Source organism: Nerophis lumbriciformis, linkage group LG02 (assembly GCF_033978685.3).
Source record: "Nerophis lumbriciformis linkage group LG02, RoL_Nlum_v2.1, whole genome shotgun sequence".
NCBI lineage: Eukaryota > Metazoa > Chordata > Actinopteri > Syngnathiformes > Syngnathidae > Nerophis > Nerophis lumbriciformis.
The window spans coordinates 22,827,501-22,850,372 of NC_084549.2; the positions used below are offsets into that span (position 1 = coordinate 22,827,501).

Here is a 22,872-nt window from a genome sequence, read left to right on the forward strand (position 1 = left end):
GGACTCATCAATCATTTACAAACTGAGTTCGGAGAGGAAGTGACGCCAGAAAAAACGCGCCACAGCCAACTTCATAACAAACGGTTTGGTAACTCAGAGCTAATCACTGGAAATATGAAGGCGAGTCATCCAGACCTGCCGTGTTTCTCCTTCTTCTACATGTACAGACGCTTGTGGAAATCACACATGAACACCTTAAGTGAAGGAAATGCGCGATTGCAGCTATTTGGGATACAACACTTATCAGACGGCAAGAGAACTTTCGAATGTCGAGGTCAGCTGTGATTCTACTTACCGAAAAACTTTGTCCATTTGTTAAAGGAGAGACAACGAGAATGTGGGCTCCCGTGGATGTGATTAAAAAAAGGTAGTGTGTGCTTTGTATTACCTGGCCGACGAGGGAAGACTACGGAAAACAGCGAATGCTTTTGGACTGGCAAAGCAGACTGTATTAGTTATTGTCCGCCATGTATGTCGCGGACTCAACGTCTAGGTCCAGAGTATATAAAGTCACCAAAAATGAATGGACAATGAAGGTGAAGGCAAAAGAGTGAGGACTGTCCTGACCAGATATCTAGATCCCTAGATTGATTGATGTAAAATGTTATTTATGTAAAATGTGTGTAGTGCTGCATAAACTGGGTCTTGAGTTTTGAAGCAACAAATTCATGCACTAAAACTGTTTTTGCACTGAATTTTTCAAACACTGCACTTTAACAAACTGAATTTTTTTTTTACAGTTAAAGTGTCAGCATAATTTGATTCAGTTAAAAAAAATTCAAATGCCAAAATTAAAACGCAAACAAATCATTTGCATAAACGCCCCTGTCGTCGTCACATCATGACATTGCTGGTTTACGAGCAGAGGAGCATGTTCGGCAGTGCACAATCACGGAGTACTTACAAGCAGAAACAGTGTGTAGACAGAAAAGGGAGAGCGAACGCATTTTGGCTTAAAAACTGACGATAAAGGTGAAGTTATAACACTGAAACGCCCTCAGGAAGAGGTGCTTTAAGACATGGCTACCTAGCTAGCAGCTAACGTCCATCCGCCATCGGCAGTGTTTTAGCTACTTCTAAATCACTAATCCTCGCCTCCATGGCAACAAATAAAGTAAGTTTCTTACAAGTATCATCCCTGCAGGACGAGGAATAACTAAACATGCTTAACTTCACACCGTAGCTCACCGGCGTCACAATATAAACAAACACCATTAGTGGATCTACACCTAACATCCACTATAATGATACCAAGTACAATAGTGTATCTAGTCGATACTACTATGATTACGTCGAACATCGTCTTTAATTTTTTTTAAATTCATTTTATGTTTATAAACTCAGGAAATATGTCCCTGGACACATGAAGACTTTGAGTATGACTTGAATATGATGTATGATCCTTTAACTACTTGGTATCGAATTGATACCCAAATGTAAAGCACCCAAACAACAGAAAAATAAGTGATTATTACATTTTAACAGAAGTGTAGACAGAACATGTTAAAAGAGAAAGTAAGCGGATATTAACAGCAAATGAACAAGTAGATTAATAATTCATTTTCTACCACTTGTCCTTAATAATGTTGACAAAATAGAATGGAGAATTACACAATGTCAGCAGACTAAATTAGGAGCCTCTGTTTGCTTACTTACTACTAAAAGGCAAGTTGTCTTGTTGTCCACTATTTTATTTAAGGACAAACTTGCAATAAGAAACATATGTATAATGTACCCTAAGATGTTTTGGTAATATAAAGCCAACAATGCCATTTTTTGTGGTCACCTTTATTTAGAAAAGTACCGAAAAGTATCGAAATAATGGTACCAAAATATTGGTATCGGAACAACACTATATCAGTGTAAAAAAAAAAGCTTTGTAATCAAAGACACAAATTGATCTCCATTTATGCAGATGCATTCAGTTCAATATGGTAATTTAGCTGTAATATAGACACAGCATATTAGTTCTGTTGATTGCATTGTTGCACAGAGAATTGATCCTGGCCAAAGTATCAGCATCTCCTAATGACTTCTAAAGTTCCATTCATCGAGTGTATGTGTGTGAAAGCCATGTTAATTTCACATCTTGCATAGTCAGAGTCCTCTTTTATCACAAGGACATAAACCCTCCCCTGGTGTAAATCATACCAACTTTAGTAGCATTACACCTCATTAAGATGTCAGCGTTTGAAGTCCTGCACACTTTCAAGGACTCCAGCCTTTTTTGTGAAATGATCACTTCCCCCTGACCTTGTTGGGCCAATGGCGGCCAGCTCGCCGGCTCGCCCCCTCTGCCCGCTGCTGCGTTTGCGCTACCTGCTCTGATTGATGCACCGAGGGGACTGGCACAGCTGGAAGAGGAGACGGTGAAGCAGAGGGAACAAAGAGTTGTGGGCCACACGGGGTGCAGCAATTAGGCTGTTTTCTTGTTGTTAATTAAAAGCAAATTAGAGAGTGCGACAGGAGTTGCTGTCAAGCCTTATTTGCTGGCAGCGTGTGTGCAGAGGAACACCTGTTGTTGCATATCCACTCTCTTATCTCAATCTCTTCTTCTTTCTGTTTTCCTTAGGGCCGCAGGGGAAAGCCTGGTGAGCCTGGACCTGAAGGCAAACCTGTGAGTGATACTCAATAACAGACACCGTATTTATTCAACTATTCCTAAATATTAACCCAATTATATAGATCAGTGTTTTTCAACCACTGTGCCATGGCACACTAGTGTGCCGTGAGATACAGTCTGGTGTGTCGTGGGAGATGATCTAATTTCACCTATTTGGGTTACAAATATTTTTTGCAAACCAGTAATTATAGTCTGCAAATGATGTGTTGTTGTTGAGTGTCGGTGCTGTCTAGAGCTTGGCAGAGTAACCGTGTAATACTCTTCCATATCAGTCGGTGGCAGCCGGTAGCTAATTGCTTTGTAGATGTCGGAAACAGCGGGAGGTAGTGTGCAGGTAAAAAGGTGTCTAATGCTTAAACCAAAAATAAACAAAAGGTGAGTGCCCCTAAGAAAAGGCATTGAAGCTTAGGGATGGCGATGCAGACCGAAACTAAAACTGAACTGGCTACAAAGTAAACAAAAACAGAATGCTGGACGACAGCAAAGATTTACTGCGGAGCAAAGACTGCGTCCACATTGTACATCCGAACATGACATGACAATCAACAATGTCCCCACAAAGAAGGATAAACAACTGAAATATCCTTGATTGCTAAAACAAAGTAGATGTGGGAAATATCGCTCAAAATGAAGACATGAAACTGCTAAAGGAAAATACCAAAAAAAGAGAAAAACCCACCAAAATAGGAGTGCAAGACAAGAACTAAAACACTACACACAGGAAAACAGCAAAAAAAATCAAAATAAGTCACGGCGGGATGTGACAGGTGGTGACAGTACACCTACTTTGAGACAAGTGCTATATTGATGCATGCTTGGTTATGGTTTAAAGTCATATCCAACAATTGCGACAACGACTTTTTACTGTCAACTGAGTTTCTGTCATGTCTGTGTAATCATGTTTTGTTTTAGTCATGTTTTGTTTTGTTTAGTTATTGGACTCTTTAGTTTCTGGCTTTTCACTCCCTTGTCTTGTTTAAATGATTACCCATTAGTTTCACCTGTTCCACGTTTGGACTCATTGTGCACTCTTGTTTGTCACCATAGCAACCCATTAGTTTTCACCTGTCACGTCACGCACCGGTTTCACGTTTTGAGTCACGCACCTGTTTTTGTTAATCATGTCTGTAGTATTTAAGTTCATTGTTTTCAGTTTGTCTTTCTGGTGACATCCCGCATTTATACTCTCCACACACCCTTATGACCCTTGCTGCGCTTTTTCATGCCGTTTTTTCATCCAAGTAAGTTTTCTTTATTCATGCCATAGTTTGCAAGTTTTGTTTAATTGTTCATAGTTTCTGCCTTTGTGCAAGTTTCGTGTTTATAGTCAAGTTTTGTACTTCCGCCCCTGTGTGCGCCTTTTGTTTGATCCTTTTTTTTTGTAGTTATAGTGTTTAAATAAATCATGTACTCCCCTTCACGCCACGTATGGTCCAAATCTTTTGCACCTCGGGAGAACAAAACACGCCACAGTCCCAGTCGTGACAGTTTCATTTTTTAATAATTTCTGCTTGTGGTGTGCCTCCGGATCTTTTCAACGCAAAAAATGTGCCTTGGCTCCAAAAAGGTTGAAAAACACTGATATAGATGACCTCCAAATCTGCAAAATGCAAGGATACTTATAATGGGGGACGACGTGGCGAAGTTGGAAGAGTGGCAGTGCCAGCAATCTGAGGGTTCCTGGTTCAATCCGCCACCTTCTACCATCCTAGTCACGTCCGTTGTGTCCTTGAGCAAGACACTTCACCCATGCTCCTGATGGGTCCTGGTTAGCGCCTTGCATGGCAGCTCCCGCCATCAGTGTGTGAATGTGTGTGTGAATGGGTGAATGTGGAAATAGTGTCAAAGCGCTTTGAGTTCCTTAAAAAAAAAAAAGGTAGAAAAGCGCTATACAAGTATAACCCATTTACACCTACTCAGTGGCCTAGTGGTTAGAGTGTCCGTCCTGAGATCGGTAGGTTGGGAGTTCAAATCCCGGCCGAGTCATACCAAAGACTATAAAAATGGGACCCATTACCTCCCTGCTTGGCACTCAGCATCAAGGGTTGGAATTGGGGGTTAAATCACCAAAATGATTCCCGGGCGCAGCCACCGCTGCTGCCCACTGCTCCCCTCACCTCCCAGGGGGTGATCAAGGGTGATGGGTCAAATGCAGAGAATAATTTCGCCACACCTAGTGTGTGTGTGACAATCATTGGTACTTTAACTTTAACTTTAATTTACCATTTACCATAATTGTGCATTTTTGCAGCAGTGCGTATATTACTCCTAATCACAAACTACACTTACTGGTAAATTCAACCTGTTTAGAGAATTACAAGAGTGCCATCAAAATAGCATATAATAAAGAGTCATTTCCCAATTCATTTAAAAAAGGGAAAGCCCACCGTATTGTGATAAGTACATGAATTTTGACTTAAAAACTAAAGATAAAAGTGAAGTTATAACACTGAAACGCCCTCAGGAAGAGGTGCTTTAAGACATGGCTAGCTAGCTAGCGGCTAACATCCATCCGCCGTCGCCAGTGTTTTAGCGACTTCTAAATCACTAATCCTGGTCTCCATGGCGACAAATAAAGTGAGTTTCTTACAAGTATCATCCCTGCAGGACGAGGAATAGCTAAACATGCTTCACTACACACCGTAGCTCACCGCTGTCACCGCTAATGATGCCGTTTCTGACGTCATTGGTGGATCTACACCTAACATCCACTGTAATGATACCAAGTACAAGAGTGTATCTAGTCGATACTATTATGATTACATCGATATTTTGTAGCATCACAAAATCTATTTTCGTTTTTTTATGTATATTATGTTTATAAACTCAGGAAATATGTCCCTGGACACATGAGGACTTTGAATATGACCAATGTATGATCCTGTAACTACTTGGTATCGGATTGATACCTAAATTTGTGGTATCTTCCAAAGCTAATGTAAAGTATACAAACAATAAGTGATTATTACATTTTAATAGAAGTGTAGATAGAACATGTTAAAAGAGAAAGTAAGCAGATATTAACAGTAAATGAACAAGTAGATTAATAATTCATTTTCTACCACTTGTCCTTAATGTTGACAAAATAATAGAATGGAAAATGACACAATATGTTACTGCATATATAACAGCTAAATTAGGAGCTTTTGTTTGCTTACTTACTACTAAAAGACAAGTTGTCTTGTTTGTTCACTGTTTTATTTATGGACAAACTTCCACTAAGAAACATGTTTAATGTACTCTAAGATTGTATGTTAAAATAAAGCCAAAAATGCAATTTTTATTAAGAAAAGTATCAAAGTATCGAAATAATTTTAGTACAGCACACATGCAACAAAGGTATTGGAATATGGTATTATTGAATGTATTTTACATGAATCGGTACCCGGTAGTACCGACTCACTTTGGTTGCTACCTATAAAAGTACCCAATTCGGTACCCATCCGGAGTTACTATCCTTCAAAATTAAGTACACCCCTCACATTTATGCAACCGTTTTATTTTGCATTTTCAAGGGATAATAGTGCAGATATGAAACTTTGACGTAACTTAACTTATTCAGTGTACAACTTGTTTTTGCAGTATCATTAGTTGTATTATCCACTAATGGTGTCCAAAGTGTCCATATATCGTGTGAGCACTTGATCATGTAGAGATGTCCGATAATGGCTTTTTTGCCGATATCCGATATTGTCCAACTCTTGATTACCGATTCCGATATCAACCGATACCAATATATACAGTCGTGGAATTAACACATTATTATGCTTAATTTTGTTGTGATGCTCCGCTGGATGCATTAAACAATGTAACAAGGTTTTCCAAAATAAATCAACTCAAGTTATGGAAAAAAATGCCAACATGGCACTGCCATATTTATTATTGAAGTCACAAAGTGCTTTTTTTTTTTAACATGCCTCAAAACAGCAGCTTGGAATTTGGGACATGCTCTCCCTGAGAGAGCATAAGGAGGTTGAGGTGGGCGGGGTTGAAGTGGGGGGGGGGGGGGGGGTAGCGGGGGGTGTATATTGTTGCGTCCCGGAAAAGTTAGTGCTGCAAGGGGTTCTGGGTATTTGTTCTGTTGTGTTTATGTTGTGCTACGGTGCGGATGTTCTCCCGAAATGTGTTTGTCATTCTTGTTTGGTGTGGGTTCACAGTGTGGCGCATATTTGTAAAAGTGTTAAGGTTGCTTATACGGCCACCCTCAGTGTGACCTGTATGGCTGTTGACCAAGTATGCTTGCATTCACTTGTGTGTGTGAAAAGCCGTAGATATTATGTGACTGGGCCGGCACACAAAGGCAGTGCCTTTAAGGTTTATTGGTGCTCTGTACTTCTCCCTACATCCGTACACAGCGGCGTTTTAAAAAGTCATGAATTTTACTTTTTGAAACCGATACCGATAATTTCCGATATTACATTTTAAAGCATTTATCGGTCGATAATATCGGCAGTCCGATATTATCGGACATCTCTAGGATCATGTTATGCTTTTACCATGCACACTATACGTTGAAAATACGAGCTGTACACTGACTTCTCTAAGTCATGTTTAAAGACTAACGAGATCCCCTTTTATAGTTTTGGTGCTATGTTTTTAAGATAATCAAGGCTACAAAAAGGAAAATGACACACTCAGGGAAACATGTATTAATAAAAGGGATAAGAAATTGACTTTATGGCCCATTGACTCTTTGAGTTGTCATATTTTCCTCAGGAGTCCAAATAAATACAGGCTTTTGTTTGTCTAGTGACCTACACGCTAAAGGCCACACACATACAATGTGTTAGAAGACGACAGCGTGTCAAACTTTTAGCTGATCTGATGTCAGGAAAAACAGAAATGCCAATGCTTCAAGTGGCCCAATTATTTCCGCACACTATTTGCCCTGATTGCACCCCTGATCTGGATCAAGGCTTTTTCTTACTTTATTGTGCACCAGAACCCAGAGAGATCCCGTTGTGCTCCGGTTACTCTTATGCTCAATCGCTTCAATTATCTTTTGTATAATTGAGCCACTCGCTGCTAAACGTCTCCCCCGTGACTCATTGTGAGTCTCGCCGCCTTAATAACTCGTAAAGTTGCAAAGCTGAAAGAGAAAAAGAGAGACACAGAGTGGAGATGGTGTGACATTTCTAAATGGCAGCTTCCGGACAATAGCCTTAACATGTGCCAGCCTTGCCTGAGTCCCCTGGCACTGGCATTTATGACTCACCTGCTTTGCAGCGGGTGAATCTCGGGGCCACAATTATCTATTCAAAATAGCCAACAGGGTGTCAGTCATTCTTGTCCTTCGGCGGCAGGAGAGAGCTGGCAGCTGAAAGAGGAGTAACGGCTACTTTTCAATGTCACACTATGACGAAGAGACTGTCAACAGAACTAAATAAATTAAGACGCCGAGAGGATTCGAGGAACTGTGATTCAAATATTTAACTATTAACCATTACATCCCATAATAATCTCTAAAAAATGTATTTATTACCTCTATTCTTAGAGTAGTTTCTCAGCACAAAAGCATCTACCATATGTCAACAACGTAATATCAAGTTATGTCGAGTTGTTATTATTTTAGTAATCAAGTAATCACTTTGTAGCCTCGAAGCGTATTTTAGGGAAAATAGTTGAAACCATTTTTCTGCTTGCCATAAACTTTGTTGTTTTATTTTGTAAATGGTAAATGTCTGTATTAGTGTTGTCCCGATACCAATATTTTGGTACCGATACCAAAATTATTTTGATACTTTTCCGTACTTTTTGGTACTATTCTAAATAAAACTAAAAAATTGCATTGTTGGCTTTATTTTAACAAAACATATGTTTCCCTTTGCAAGTTTGTCCTTAATAAAAATAGTGAACAAACAAGACAACTTGTCTTTTATTAGTAAGAAAGCAAACTGACATATGCAGTAACATATTGTGTCATTTTCCATTTTAATATTTTGTCAAAATTATTAAAGACAAGTGGTAGAAAATGAATTATTAATCTACTTGTTCAATTACTGTTAATATTTGCTTACTTTCTCTTTCAACATGTTCTATCTACACTTCTGTTGAAATGTAATAATCACTTATTCTTCTGTTGTTTGATACTTTACATTAGTTTTGGATGATACCACAAATTTGGGTATCAATCCGATACCAAGTCGTTACAGGATCATACATTAGTCATATTCAAAGTCCTCATGTGTCCAGGGACATATTTCCTGAGTTTATATACATAATATACATTTTTTTTATGCCAAAAAATATCGATGTAATCATAGTAGTATCGACTAGATACGCTCCTGTACTTGGTATCATCACAGTGGATGTTAGGTGTAGATCCACCGTGTTTACATTTTGATGCTGGTGAGCTACGTTGTGTAGTGAAACATGTTTAGCTATTCCTCGTCCTGCAGGGATGATACTTGTAAGAAACTTGCTTTATTTATTTGTCTTAAAGCACCTCTTGCTAAGGGCGTTTCAGTGTTATAACTTCACCTTTATCGTTAGTTTTTAAGCCAAAATGCATTCGTTTTCCCTTTTCTGTCTACACACTGTGTCTGCTTGTAAGTACTCCGTGATTGTGCGCTGCCGAACATGCTCGTCTGCTTGTAAACCAGCAATGTGACGACGACGGAGGTGTGGGGGGATGGTAGACCGGTACTTTTCAGAGGCGGTATAGTACTGAATATAATTCATTAGTTTCGTGGTACTATACTAATACCGGTATACCGTTCAACCCTAGTCTGTATTTATATGATGCTTTACTATACCTGAAATGACAGGCAAAGCGCTTTACATTATACGTTGCATTCACCCATTCACACACACATTCACACACTGATGGCGGAAGGCGCTGACCTCGACACAGGAGCAAGGTTGGTGAAGTGTTTTGCCCAAGGACACAACTGCGGTGACGAGGATGGTGGAAGTTGGATACAAACCTGGAACTCTCAGTTTTTCTAAAATATCGTTAACATTTGATTTGCACTTTTAACATTTGTGCATAAATATAAAATATTAATAACACAGCATACACACATCACCCATTACATTATTGTTGTTGTTGGTCTGGACTCCATGATGCAGAGCAAGGAAGGTTATGTGCATGCAGGCAATAAGTCTGTTTAAATAAGGAAGACACAGGTAGTGCAAAACAGTTCTAGTGCAGCATGAAAGTGTACGGAAGACAAACACAGGTGAAACTAAACAGGTTAGATTAACTAATGGAAAACAGATGTGCTTTGCAGGAAACTGTACAGAAAGGGAAGGTGCAGCAAAACAAGGAATTCAACAGGAAGAAGAACCTTAATTGGAGCACCAGGACAGCAAATGATAGAAATCACACAAAAATAGTGAAATAAGTCAAAACTGTCATGTGGGATCAAAACACCACCGCGATCATGTACGGCAATTATGTCTGCATATTCAGGATTTTATCAATTGTTATTAAAGGTGTGCTGGCAGGAAAGAGTACAGAAAGTGAAGGTGCAGCAAAACAAATAATTCAACAGGAAGTAGAACCATAGTTGGAGCACCAGGACAGCAAATGATAGAAATCACAGAAAAATAGTGAATTAAGTCAAAACTGTCATGGAGGATCAAGACACCACCACTATCATGTACGGCAATTATGTCTGCATATTCAGGATTTTATCAATTGTTTATAATTACACTCATTAAGCGATTAATCGAAGCACCACAATGTGAATCAAAGCTTCTTTTTTTTTTAAATCAAATTAATCGATAAATCGTTGCAGCCCTAACATAACAACCACATTTTAACAGTACCATCAAGTTAGATCAGCATATTTGCTAAAGAAAAATAGAATGATGAAACTTCCAGCTCCTATGTGTGATTGACAGATAGTTGACCGACCCTCAAGCATTTTTTTAAGATGTATATATACACAATGCTTTAATCTTTTAAGTAATATTGATGGCATAGTTAGTTATGATGTATGTGCAACAATAAGCTACATGTGAGTATAAGCAGTGTTTCAGTTTAGGGATGTGTATTAATCATTAATCAATAATAATCAACGCATTTCGGATATATTGAAAGCAGTGTTGGGACTAACGCGTTGCAAAGTAACGCCGTTAGTTTCGGCGGTAACTAGTAATCTAACGCGTTATTTTTTATATTCAGTAACTCAGTTACCGTTACAACATGATGCGTTACTGCGTTATTTTACGTTATTTTTTATGTAGTATCGGCTAGAAACAGAAGATCTGAGTGTGTTTTATTGCAGCGCTGCGGTGTCTTCCTTCTGTGTCACAAGGAAAAGAAGAGGCGTGCTTTGTGTGGGTGGAGGCGGGGGGGGGGGGGGCTCCCATACCGTAGTTGAGGGCCGCAGGGGAGACGTTCCTCCAGGGCCTATGTACTTCGGGGCGAACAACCTTCACTTTACCCGGAAGTGGGTCTTTACAGCTGAGGGTGAATGACGAGGCCGGCGGTTTGTTGCAACTTTGTGACTTTATTGGACGCAGCCATCCACCAAGCTAGGGCACCTGCACGCACTCACTGTCGCCGGTCCCTCAGCTCTCTCGCCCACTCACTCACTGACGTCACTCACCTCACATGCTGGCATATCTTAAAGGGCCACACACACACACACACATACACTACTCTCATAACAACTAACAAGACATCATGGTGAAGCCAGAAGTTGAGTTTCTTAACATGGAGACATTCTCAATACTTTTCTTTTGTCGAGCACAAAGAAAATAACATTTTAGTTAAATGTAAGTTGTGTCTTGGATCAAAGATCCTATCTACTTAAAGTTAAAGTGCCATTATGTTGCAGCTATTTAAAATAGTTTTGTCAATTTGTTCTGAACTGAAATAAATTGGCCCTTTGAAATATATATTTGTCTTTGTGTGTTGTATGTAGACCACATGGCTTTCTGAGTACAGTGATGCAAATGCATGTCAAGTTGATCAACAGATTGTATTATTCTCTAGTGCAATAACGGTACTGAAATGAAGGCTAAAAGGGCATTAATGGGAGCCTTAAAAAAAAAGAGAAGTAACTAAATAGTTAATTTTCACAGTAACGCATTACTTTTTGGTGTAAGTAACTGAGTTAGTAACTGAGTTACTTTTGAAATAAAGTAACTAGTAACTGTAACTAGTTACCGGTTTTCAGTAACTAACCCAACACTGATTGAAAGTGACAACCAACCCTGTTTTTTCTGTAGTATTTAAGTGTTCAGTAAAATTTCTGACCTAAACAACGCCCCTATTGTAATAATTGAAATAACGGCGGTGTGCCTGTAGCATTTCCCCGTCATTTGGCGTTTTGGCAAGTCAGTGTGGTGTCATGCAGAGAACTTTCTTGTCAAGGTCGGCCAGCTGCCACTTCCTCTTGGCAGACCAAGCAGGAAACGCCTGAAAGATGCACCCCGGTACATGGCACGTCCATACAAGAAATCAACAGCGTGGTAGAGAGGCTCGCCTCCTAATTTTCACTCTTGGCGCGATCGCAAGTTGGCCTGCTGGAGGGACTGAGCAGGTGGGGGTGAGGTTGCTAAAGAGCCAACAGAGGTAGCAAGAGTACCAGTGGGAAGCCTTGTGAGATCCATGTCTGGGGATGTTTTACACCACATATGGTATGCACCTCTGGTGAACTATAGCTCTCCTGGGCCTCATGAAAATGATTCCAGGGCAATTTTTTTTGTGTGCAAAGGTACTGTATATAATGACCATCTGTCTGCTTGGAGCGTGAGTGGTGAGTCACGCTGCGCTGCACAGCAGGAGGTCTACACTGGGATCTACTACAGTATGTACAGGCAGGCTACCATTGACTGAAAGATGGCGTTTCCGAAGAGTGATATTTAGAGTCTCACTACTACTACTCCCAACATGCCCGTTAAGGTCAGAACAGATTTTACTAGTGACGTCTTGATAGCTTCCCATAGCACAGAACTCTAATCAATGAGTCCCAAAAATGTGTGGATTCTTGGACTTTCTGAACAATGTCATACCCAGGTCATGACTAAAACAGTGCTGTCCAAGGAACGGTGTGGCTTTGTTGGTAGATGCCATGCCAGCAACCTGAGGGTTCTTGGTTCGATCCCCAGCTTCCGCCATCCTAGTCATGTCTGAGAAAATCTTTATTGTCCCCGAGGGGCAATTTGGTTTGCAGCAGTAGTCATTAAAAACAAGGTACAGCAGTAAAAACAAGGTACAAATACATAAAATATAGAGATGCCGATATTATCGACCGATAAATGCTTTAAAATGTAATATCGGAAATTATCGGTATCTGTTTCAAAAAGTAAAATGTATGACTTTTTAAAAGGCCGCTGTACGGAGTAGTACACGGACGTAGGGAGAAATACAGAGCGCCAATAAACCTTAAAGGCACTGCCTTTGCGTGCCAGCCCAATCACACAATACCTACGGCTTTTCACGCACACAAGTGAATGCAAAGCATACTTGGTCAATAGCCATACAGGTCACACTGAGGGTGGCCGTATAAACACCTTTAACACTGTTACAAATATGCGCCACACTGTGAACCCACACCAAACAAGAACGACAAACACATTTTGGGAGAACATCCGCACCGTAACACAACATAAACACAACAGAACAAATACCCAGAACCCCTTGCAGCACTAACTCTTCCGGGACGCTACATTATACACCCCCCGCTACCCCCTACTACCCCCCCCCCCCCCACCTCAACTCCACCCACCTGAACCTCCTTATGCTCTCTCAGGGAGAGCATGTCCCAAATTCCAAGCTGCTGTTTTGAGGCATGTTAAAAAAAATAATGCACATTGTGACTTCAATAATAAATATGGCAGTGCCATGTTGGCATTTTTTTCCATAACTTGAGTTGATTTATTTTGGAAAACTTTGTTACATTGTTTAATGCATCCAGTGGGGCATCACAACAAAATTAGGCATAATAATGTGTTAATTCCACGACTGTATATATCGGTTGATATTGGAATCAGTAATTAAAAGTTGGATAATATCGGAATATCGGATATCGTCAAAAAAGCCATTATCGGACATGTCTAATAAAATACATACAACATACAAACCATCATGAAGGCATTGAGCTAAAAACAAAAAAACATTTGTAATACAATAAAAACTAATCATCACACGTCGCTTCCCACTAAAGTGACTAAAGCTTGTTTAAGAAGCTCATTTATAAAGTCAACAGCTGAGGGAACAAAGGATCTTGTGTATCTGTTGTTTTTGGCCTTCCTATTACTAGGGGTATTCCTGCAGCCGTTGTGTCCTTGAACAAGACACTTCACCCTTGCTCCTGATGGGTCGTGGTTAGAGCCTTGCATTGCAGCTCCCGACATTAGTGTGTGAATGTGTGTGTGAATGGATGAATGTGGAAATCAGGGTTAGAGGGTTATGGTTAGGGTTAGGGTTGGGGTAAGGGTAAGGGTTAGGGTTAGGGTTAGAAGCGCTTTGAGTACCTTGAAGGAAGAAAACACTATACAAGTATAACCCATTTACCAAATTAATCACAGCGTTGTTGGAGGTTCATTTCAATTAACCAATATACTTCATTTGTATTCTATCATAATTGTGTTGATTTTGCATAAGTAAAGATACTCAAGAAAGAAGGGTTTTTTAAACACCTTCCAAAAGGAACTTTTTTCGGGGAATTTTGCCTGTTGTTCACAATCATTATGAAAGACATCGGGGATGGATGTTATTTTAAACATTTGATATTTACGTATTTTGATCATTTTAAGCATAATTTAAAAAATGCATCACAACGTTTGCTTTTTTTTTTCCTTCATCACTGATTGTTACACACTACAGACTTCATGAGAGCCAATAGACATAATAAAACATCACTTACTACACAATGTCTGCTGTCATTAAGATGCCGACCGCTAGGATGTTCATATATTCCCATTTAGGTGAAGAATGACTCATAATCCTCACAAAGAAACGGGGTGGGGGGCGTGGGACCAAGCGTATTTTTGTGTCGTTCTGGACCGCTGTTTTTGTCACCGCTATACCCCTGTACTCATGGCATAGAACACATATCCTTGTTTATCCAGAACATCGATCTGACAAAATTTGGCACGTTTGCACTGGACAAATCTCCCCGGCAAAAAATCTATTATGAGTAAAAATGTATTTTGATTTTTTTTAAAGCATACTTCTATCTGTGAGTCTGGCAAATATGTTTTAAAATATATTTTCCATCACTTCCTACACTAATTTAAAGAATTAAAAAAATTAAAAATACACCTTAAATGTGAAACCAATTTTTTTTGTTTATTTGTTTAACACGCTTTCAAAAGATATCAACCTTTTTAAAACGGGGTAAATATTAAGAAAGTTACATTTATAACACAAAGGTCACACCTAAAATTTGGAGACCCATTGACTTTGTATTGAAGCGGTTGACCATAAATTAGTGCATTTTTACCATGTATAAAAAAAATCATGATTTCACTGATAACGTTCTTACTGGTTTTGTTTAAATGAATTAATTTTTAAAATGTCAAAAAAATTAACTCACATACCTAAAATATTTGTGGCATTGTTGATACTGCTTGATGAACAATAAATGCAATAGCAGGGTAATGTAAATAGCAGTGAGCAGCAGCGGTGGCCGCGCTCGGGAATCATTTTGGTGATTTAACCCCCAATTCCAACCCTTGATGCTGAGGAGTGCCAAGCAGGGAGGTAATGGGTCCCATTTTTATAGTCTTCCGAATGACTCGGCCGGGGTTTGAACGCACGACCTACCGATCTCAGGGCGGACACTCTAACCATAAGGCCACTGAGCAGATAGAAAGTAAAAGTGTGCTCCCACGTGGTTAATAAAGCTCCACAAAATCCAATTAGAATTTTTCTTCACCTATGCTAAAATGTTAATACAACAGTCCATCTGTTGGTATATAGGAGCAGTCTGCTGATTTAATAAAACTGAGGAAACAGAGGCTGCAGCTCATTAATGAACGCGATCATAGCGGTTGTCGTTGAAGGAATGGAGCGTAATTTGTCTGTCCAGGTGTGACCACAATATGCTCTATCATTATATTTACGTCTGTAATATGATTATATGATTTCCTGGTTATAGGGTTTTACTTTTCCCAAAATGGAAAAAAAATACATGATGATGAATCTCTCCGATTCAGGGCTGCAGCTTGAAAAACAGGAGGTCAAAAGTTTGTGAAATGCATCCAGTAAAAAACCAAAAAGTTTCCCTTGCTTAGATTTCTATCACAGATGTATCGTACTTATCATTCCGCGTACGCCCTGGCCAATGTGCAGGTACACTTGTTGTTTACTTTGACATTTCCCCACATAAGTGACAGGGAGAGATCCTATTATAATGCACCGAGGGTCGCTCACTAGCAATCATAAAGTGCCACCTATTGGAGGATAGTGGAATGGAACCTGGAAAAAAAAAATTGCTGCAATGCAACAACCACACATTTTTCACCATCTTTGTAGACAAAAATATAAATATATATATATGATAAGAAAAGATTTGGACTCGGATTGTTTTTCTGATGACTTATTCACAGCAGTTGTCCTTGCTTGAAGTTATTCTCCCTTAGATGTTTTGTGTCTTTTTTGCTTGTCAGTCAATGAGAACAGTCTGCTGTGTTCACTCGCAGGGCGACAAGGGCGAGACTGGCGTCCCGGGAGAGAAGGGGGCGAAAGGAGACAGCGGAGAGCCTGTAGGTATTCTCCTGCAGCGACGCTTTCCAATGCCGCCTCGCGATAAAGTCATTAACCGAGGCCCCTCCTCCCGCAGGGTCAGCCTGGTGCCGAGGGGGCCGAAGGGATGAAAGGACAGAAAGTGAGTCCCGTCAATGTCAAGAGTCAATGCATGACGCTCCCCTCTGTTTGTGCTTGCCGTCACTCTGCCTGCGAGTGTGTGTGAGTTATTATTGCTTCTGTTTGGACTGCAAGGCTATCTGAATGTCATTCATCAGCAACTAATGAATTGGTTGGCACTTGTACTGCAATGGAGGACTGCACAACAACAACAAAATAGCAACTTGTGGTCTAGTCAAACATGGAGATTTACAACAGTTTCACCTTTCAAGATGGGTTTTGCACATTATTTCCAACTCAGTCTGCACCAAATTGACAGTCATGTGACTATGTGTTTTTAAGTGTGTTACTGTTAGTCTGCTCCTGAACCATGACACACAAAAGGATAAGAAGGGGGACGGCGTGGCACTGTTGGGAGAGTGGCCGTGCCTGCAACCTGAGGGTTCCTGGTTCAATCCCCATTTACCAACCTAGTCACGTCCATTGTGTCCTTGAGCAAGACAGTTCACCCTTGCTCCTGATCAGTGTGTGAATGTGGAAGTAGTGTCAAAGCGCTTTGAGTACCTTGAAGGTAGAAAAGCGCTATACAAGTACAACCCATTTTACCATTTTTAACTTGGCAAAACATGCACTGTAAAAACTTCCAAAGTTTAGTTCACTTTAAACTTAGACTTAGACAAACTTTATTGATCCACAAGGGAAATTGTTCCACATAGTAGCTCAGTTTCAAAGGATGGAGAGGATAATGCAGGTATTAAGTAGACTAAAAATGTACCATAGTAGCAATATAAGCATATAACATATATGTAATATTTACATATTATATACACAGAATATAATATATACTGATATATTAATATATTATATTATATTTTTATATAATATATACAATATATAAAAAATCTCAATTACCATGTACAATATTATAGTATATGTAAAAGCCGCAGCATAAAATAGATAGTAAATCCTGCAGAAATTATACATCATAATGGGTTGGGTTGTACTTGTATAGCGCTTTTCTACCATCAAGGTACTCAAAGCGCTTTGACACTACTTCCACATTTACCCATTCACACACTGATGGAGGGAGCTGCCATGCAAGGCGCTAACCAGCACCCATCAGGAGCAAGGGTGAAGTGTCTTGCTCAGGACACAACGGACATGACGAGGTTGGTACTAGGTGGGGATTGAACCAAGGACCCTCGGGTCGCGCACGGCCATTCTTCCACTGCGCCATGCCGTCCCTAAACAAATAAAGGTAGCTAACAGAAACGGTCAGTTGATAAACAGATATCATCTATTGCTGTATGGCGAGAGATTATACAGTGTGGAATGAAGGCGTTCTTGAATCGAACACTGTGAGAACGAAGCTGAAGGAGCCTGTTGGAGTATGAAGATTGTCCATGATGGCGAACAGTTTGTCCAGTGTCCTCCTGTCCCTCACTGACACAAACGTCTCCAACTGCGTGCCAATAGTTTTGCCGGCTTTCCGGATCAGTTTGTCAATCAGGTTTGAGTCCCAATTTGCTCGTGCTGCTCCCCCAACAAACCACTTTAAAGTACAGGGCACTGGCCACAACAGACTGAAAAATATCTCCAACAGCTTGCTGCACACATTAAATGACCTAAGCTTCCTTAGGAAAAAGAGTCAGCTCATGGCCTTCTTGTATACAGCTTTGCTGTTGTCCTTCCAGTCCGGTCTGCTGTTCAAGTGGACTCCCAGGTACTTGTACTGCCCAACTACTGCCACCTCCCGGCCCTGGATTTTGATGGGCTTCACAGGGGTCATTTTCTTCTTGAAGTCGATGACCAGCTCCTTGGTCTTGTCCACATTAAGGACCAGATGGTTCGCCTGAGACAACTCCACAAAGTCAGCGATCAGTGTCCTGTACTCCAATTCCTGTCCTTCTTCGATACACCCGACCACAGCAGAGTCATCAGAGTATTTCTGCAGGTGGCAGGACCTGGAACTATACTGGAAGTCGGAGGTGTACAGGGTGAACAGGAAAGGAGACAGGACGGTCCCCTGTGGAGCACCTACACCATTGACTACAGTATCCGACAGGAAGCTCCTCAGTCGCACAAACTGGGGCCTGTAATCAGTGATCCAAGAGACAATGGATGAACTGACACCTATCCTGAGCAATTTGTCACTCATCAGAATTGGCAGAATGGTGTTAAAGGCACTGGAGAAATCAAAGAACATGATCCTCACAGTGCCCCTCCCACCATCCAGGTGAGAGTGAGCACGATGCAGCAGGTAGATAACAGCATCATCCACTCCACTTGAAATGTCACACACACAACTTAAAGGGGAACATTATCACCAGACCTATGTAAGCGTCAATATATACCTTGATGTTGCAGAAAAAAGACCATATATTTTTTTAACCGATTTCCGAACTCTAAATGGGTGAATTTTGGCGAATTAAATATTCGCTCTCGGAGCGATGACGTCACAACGTGACGTCGCATCAGGAAGCAATCCGCCATTTTCTCAAACACCGGGTCAAAACAGCTCTGTTATTTTCCGTTTTTTCGACTGTTTTCCGTACCTTGGAGACATCATGCCTCGTCGGTGTGTTGTCGGAGGGTGTAACAACACGAACAGGCACGGATTCAAGTTGCACCAGTGGCCCAAAGATGCGAAAGTGGCAAGAAATTGGACATTTGTTCCGCACACTTTACCGACGAAAGCTATGCTACGACAGAGATGGCAAGAATGTGTGGATATCCTGTGACACTCAAAGCAGATGCATTTCCAACGATAAAGTCAAAGAAATCTGCCGCCAGACCCCCATTGAATCTGCCGGAGTGTGTGAGCAATTCAGGGACAAAGGGCCTCGGTAGCACGGCAAGCAATGGCGGCAGTTTGTTCCCGCAGACGAGCGAGCTAAACCCCCCTGGATGTCTTGGCTCACACCGTCCCAAGATGATCAAGAGAAGAATATCGACCCTAGCTTCCCTGGCCTGCTGACATGAGGGTATGTCTGCAGAATATATTAATTGATGAAAATAGGGCTGTCTGCACTCTCAAAGTGCATGTTGTTGCCAAATGTATTTCATATGCTGTAAACCTAGTTCATAGTTGTTAGTTTCCTTTTATGCCAAACAATCACTTACCAATCGTTGGTTAGAAGGCGATCGCCGAATTCGCCCTCGCTTTCTCCCGTGTCGCTGGCTGTCGTGTCGTTTTCGTCGGTTTCGCTTGCATATGGTTCAAACCGATATGGCTCAATAGCTTCAGTTTCTTCTTCAATTTCGTTTTCGCTACCTGCCTCCACACTACAACCATCCGTTTCAATACATTCGTAATCTGTTGAATCGCTTAAGCCGCTGAAATCCGAGTCTGAATCCGAGCTAATGTCGCTATAGCTTGCTGTTCTTTCCGCCATGTTTGTTTGTGTTGGCTTCACTATGTGACGTCACAGGAAAATGGATGGGTGGTTAAAATCAGGCACTTTGAAGCTTTTTTTAGGGATATTGCATGATGGGTAAAATTTTGAAAAAAACTTCGAAAAATATAATAAGCCACTGGGAACTGATTTTTAATGGTTTTAACAATTCTGAAATTGTGATAATGTTCCCCTTTAATGCAAACCTACAAATCACCCAAGGCGAATACAGACAAAATTTGGTACGCACCAAAATGGCTTTGCCAGCTCGTGGGCGGGACTTACCAACAAATTGGCTGTAAGTCAATGACCATATGTCTTATGATGATATAATTTGAAAATATCTGAGTCACATGTATGGTAACATAACCCGCCTGATTTTCCGACCAAAATCCACAGATTAGACTGAGCTGTCCTGCATGAATCTTCAAAGATCCATTAGCGTCCAGATGACCGACATTTCACTAAAAAGTTCTCTTTATGCATTATTTGCTCCTGAAAATGAACCTGGCAGGCATTTCCTATAATAACAATTAGTTTTTGACTAATCAGTAGATAACTGTACTTTAAAGGGGGAACTGCTCAGTGGCCTTGTGGTTGGAGTGTCCGCCCTGAGATCGGAAGGTTGTGAGTTCAAACCCCGGCCGAGTCATACCAAAGACTATAAAAATGGGACCCATTACCTCCCTGCTTGGCACTCAGCATCATGGGTTGGAATTGGGGGTTAAATCACCAAATTATTCCCGAGCACGGCCACCACTGCTGCTCACCGCTCCCCTCGCCTCCCAGGTGAAATTAAATAACATTTTAAAAAAAGAAAAAAGAAAATGGCCAATGAATTACACAACATGCCAACTTCACTGGTTTTGGGTTTGGTATGTCAACATGTTACAATTTTGTAATATTGGTGGCATTTTGTAACACTGCAAAACTGCAGCCACAATCTGCCTTCATAGCAAGTATGGTAAATATAAGTGTATACACAAAGAATATATAAATGCAGTACTTTTACAAACTGAGAAACATTGGGAAGAAGCAAAATGTGACTCATATAGAAAGTATGTATATTATTAACACAAGAAGTCACTCTCTGACAAAGAATTGTGTTACATTTTTTAGGGATGTCCCATAAGTCTCAATGTTCCTTGGCTCTCATCATTCCTAAACAAAAAAAAGACACTTTCTCTTTGTCATTTGCATTTGATCCCAGTCCAATTGTGCTTTTAAAGCTTATAAAGCTTTGCTGTCATTACACTTTTTACATTTAGCAGAGTCACATTTTGGAAGCTTGGCTTGTGGTTTTGAGTTATTTATTGTTTGTCTATATATAGATGGATAGATGTTGCGCTATGTTTTCTTGCAGTAGTGAAAGCATGAACGTAATAGCTTATAAATGATGAATGAGAGAAAGCAGACTCCCAACAGCAATGCATCACAGTTAGGGCTCCCAACATGCCCATTACTAAAGCTTGTGCACTTTAAGGATACCACACAATAACTACAGGGACTACTACTGTGTGCATGACATGAAGACCTTTGATAAATGATTTCGTGGCCCTCGCCTCATATCACTTGTATTTCACTTTATTTTCCATCTGGCCGTACATCCCCTTTTAAACATACAGTATGCATGTGTCTGCTTGCGGTCACTTGCGATTAATTATCTTCAAAACATGCTCAGTGACGATATCAATGCACTAATACATGCAACATTGTGCATCCAGCAGCAAATAAAGCACACCATTTTTTGCAAAATGAATAGTAATAAGTATTTTAAAACATATTGATGCTATAAATGTATATTTCCCTTTGAAAGGTTTACAGATTTTCAGTGAGGAGAAAAGAGTAGGTCGAAAAAGAGCAGTAAAAATAAGAAATTATAATGATTTAAAGAAAAAAATGTGTTCAAAGTAAATTAAATAACATTTAAAACATTTTTTTAAAAACTGTCCAATATGACTTTTGAGCATCAGGAAGCATATTTCTCTTCAAAATGAATTAACTCGTGCTTTTTTACAGAATTAGCGAGAAACCTATACGTGCTACTAAGCTGACCTCTTACCCCTGCTTATCTTATTGTTCATCCTATCTGCATTACCTTTTAACTCTTTGAAATATTTCATGTTCTTGCTTTGCACATTATTGAAAGTTTGATAAGAATATGTGTAGAGCACTCTTCAATCAATCAACCAACATTTGTTAATATAACCCTTAATCACAAATGTCTCGAAGGACCTTAACCCACATCAGGGCAAGAAAAAAAATCAACCCAATGGGAACAATGAGAAACCTTGGGAGGGATCGCAGATGTGGGGCCCTCCCCGGGTGATCGGTGCAATGGATGCCGAGTGTGTGCTGTTAATAATGTGAGAGTTTAGTCCAGGGGTCGGCAACCTGCGGCTCTAGAGCCGCATGCGGCTCTTTAGCGCCGCCCTAGTGGCTCTCTGGAGCTTTTTCAAAAATGTATGAAAAATGGAAAAAGATGAGGGGGAAAAAATATATTTTTTGTTTTAATATGGTTCCTGTGGGAGGACAAACATGACACAAACCTCCCTAATTGTTATAAAGCACACTGTTTATATTAAACATGCTTCACTGATTCGAGTATTTGGCGAGCGCCGTTTTGTCCTACTAATTTTGGCGGTCCTTGAACTCACCGGTTTACATGTATAACTTTCTCCGACTTTCTAGGACGTGTTTTATCCCACTTCTTTTTCTATCTCATTTTGTCCACCAAACTTTTAAGGTTGTGTATGAAAGGTGAGTTTTGTTGATGTTATTGACTTGTGTGGAGTGCTAATCAGACATATTTGGTCACTCCATGACTGCAAGCTAATCGATGCTAACATGCTATTTAGGCTAGCTATATGTACATATTGCATCATTATGCCTCATTTGTAGCTATATTTGAGGTCATTTAGTTTCCTTTAAGTCCTCTTAATTCAATTTATATCTCATGACACACTATCTGTATGTAATATGGCTTTTATTTTTTTGCGGCTCCAGATAGATTTGTTTTTGTATTTTTGGTTCAATATGGCTCTTTCAACATTTTGGGTTGCCGACCCCTGGTTTAGTCCATAAAG

The 22,872-nt window shown here is 40.2% G+C and overlaps 1 protein-coding gene across 2 annotated transcripts in view; it reads left to right on the top strand.

Annotated features, from left to right (window-relative positions):
- Positions 1-22,872, top strand: part of LOC133605530 (uncharacterized) — a 345,893-nt gene that overhangs the window by 209,007 nt on the left and 114,014 nt on the right. For both annotated transcript variants that reach the window (XM_061958830.1, XM_061958831.1), the window contains exons 14-16: positions 2,573-2,617; positions 16,229-16,291; positions 16,369-16,413. In XM_061958830.1, the coding sequence (XP_061814814.1) occupies positions 2,573-2,617; positions 16,229-16,291; positions 16,369-16,413 (153 nt within the window). The remainder of the gene's footprint in view (positions 1-2,572; positions 2,618-16,228; positions 16,292-16,368; positions 16,414-22,872) is intronic.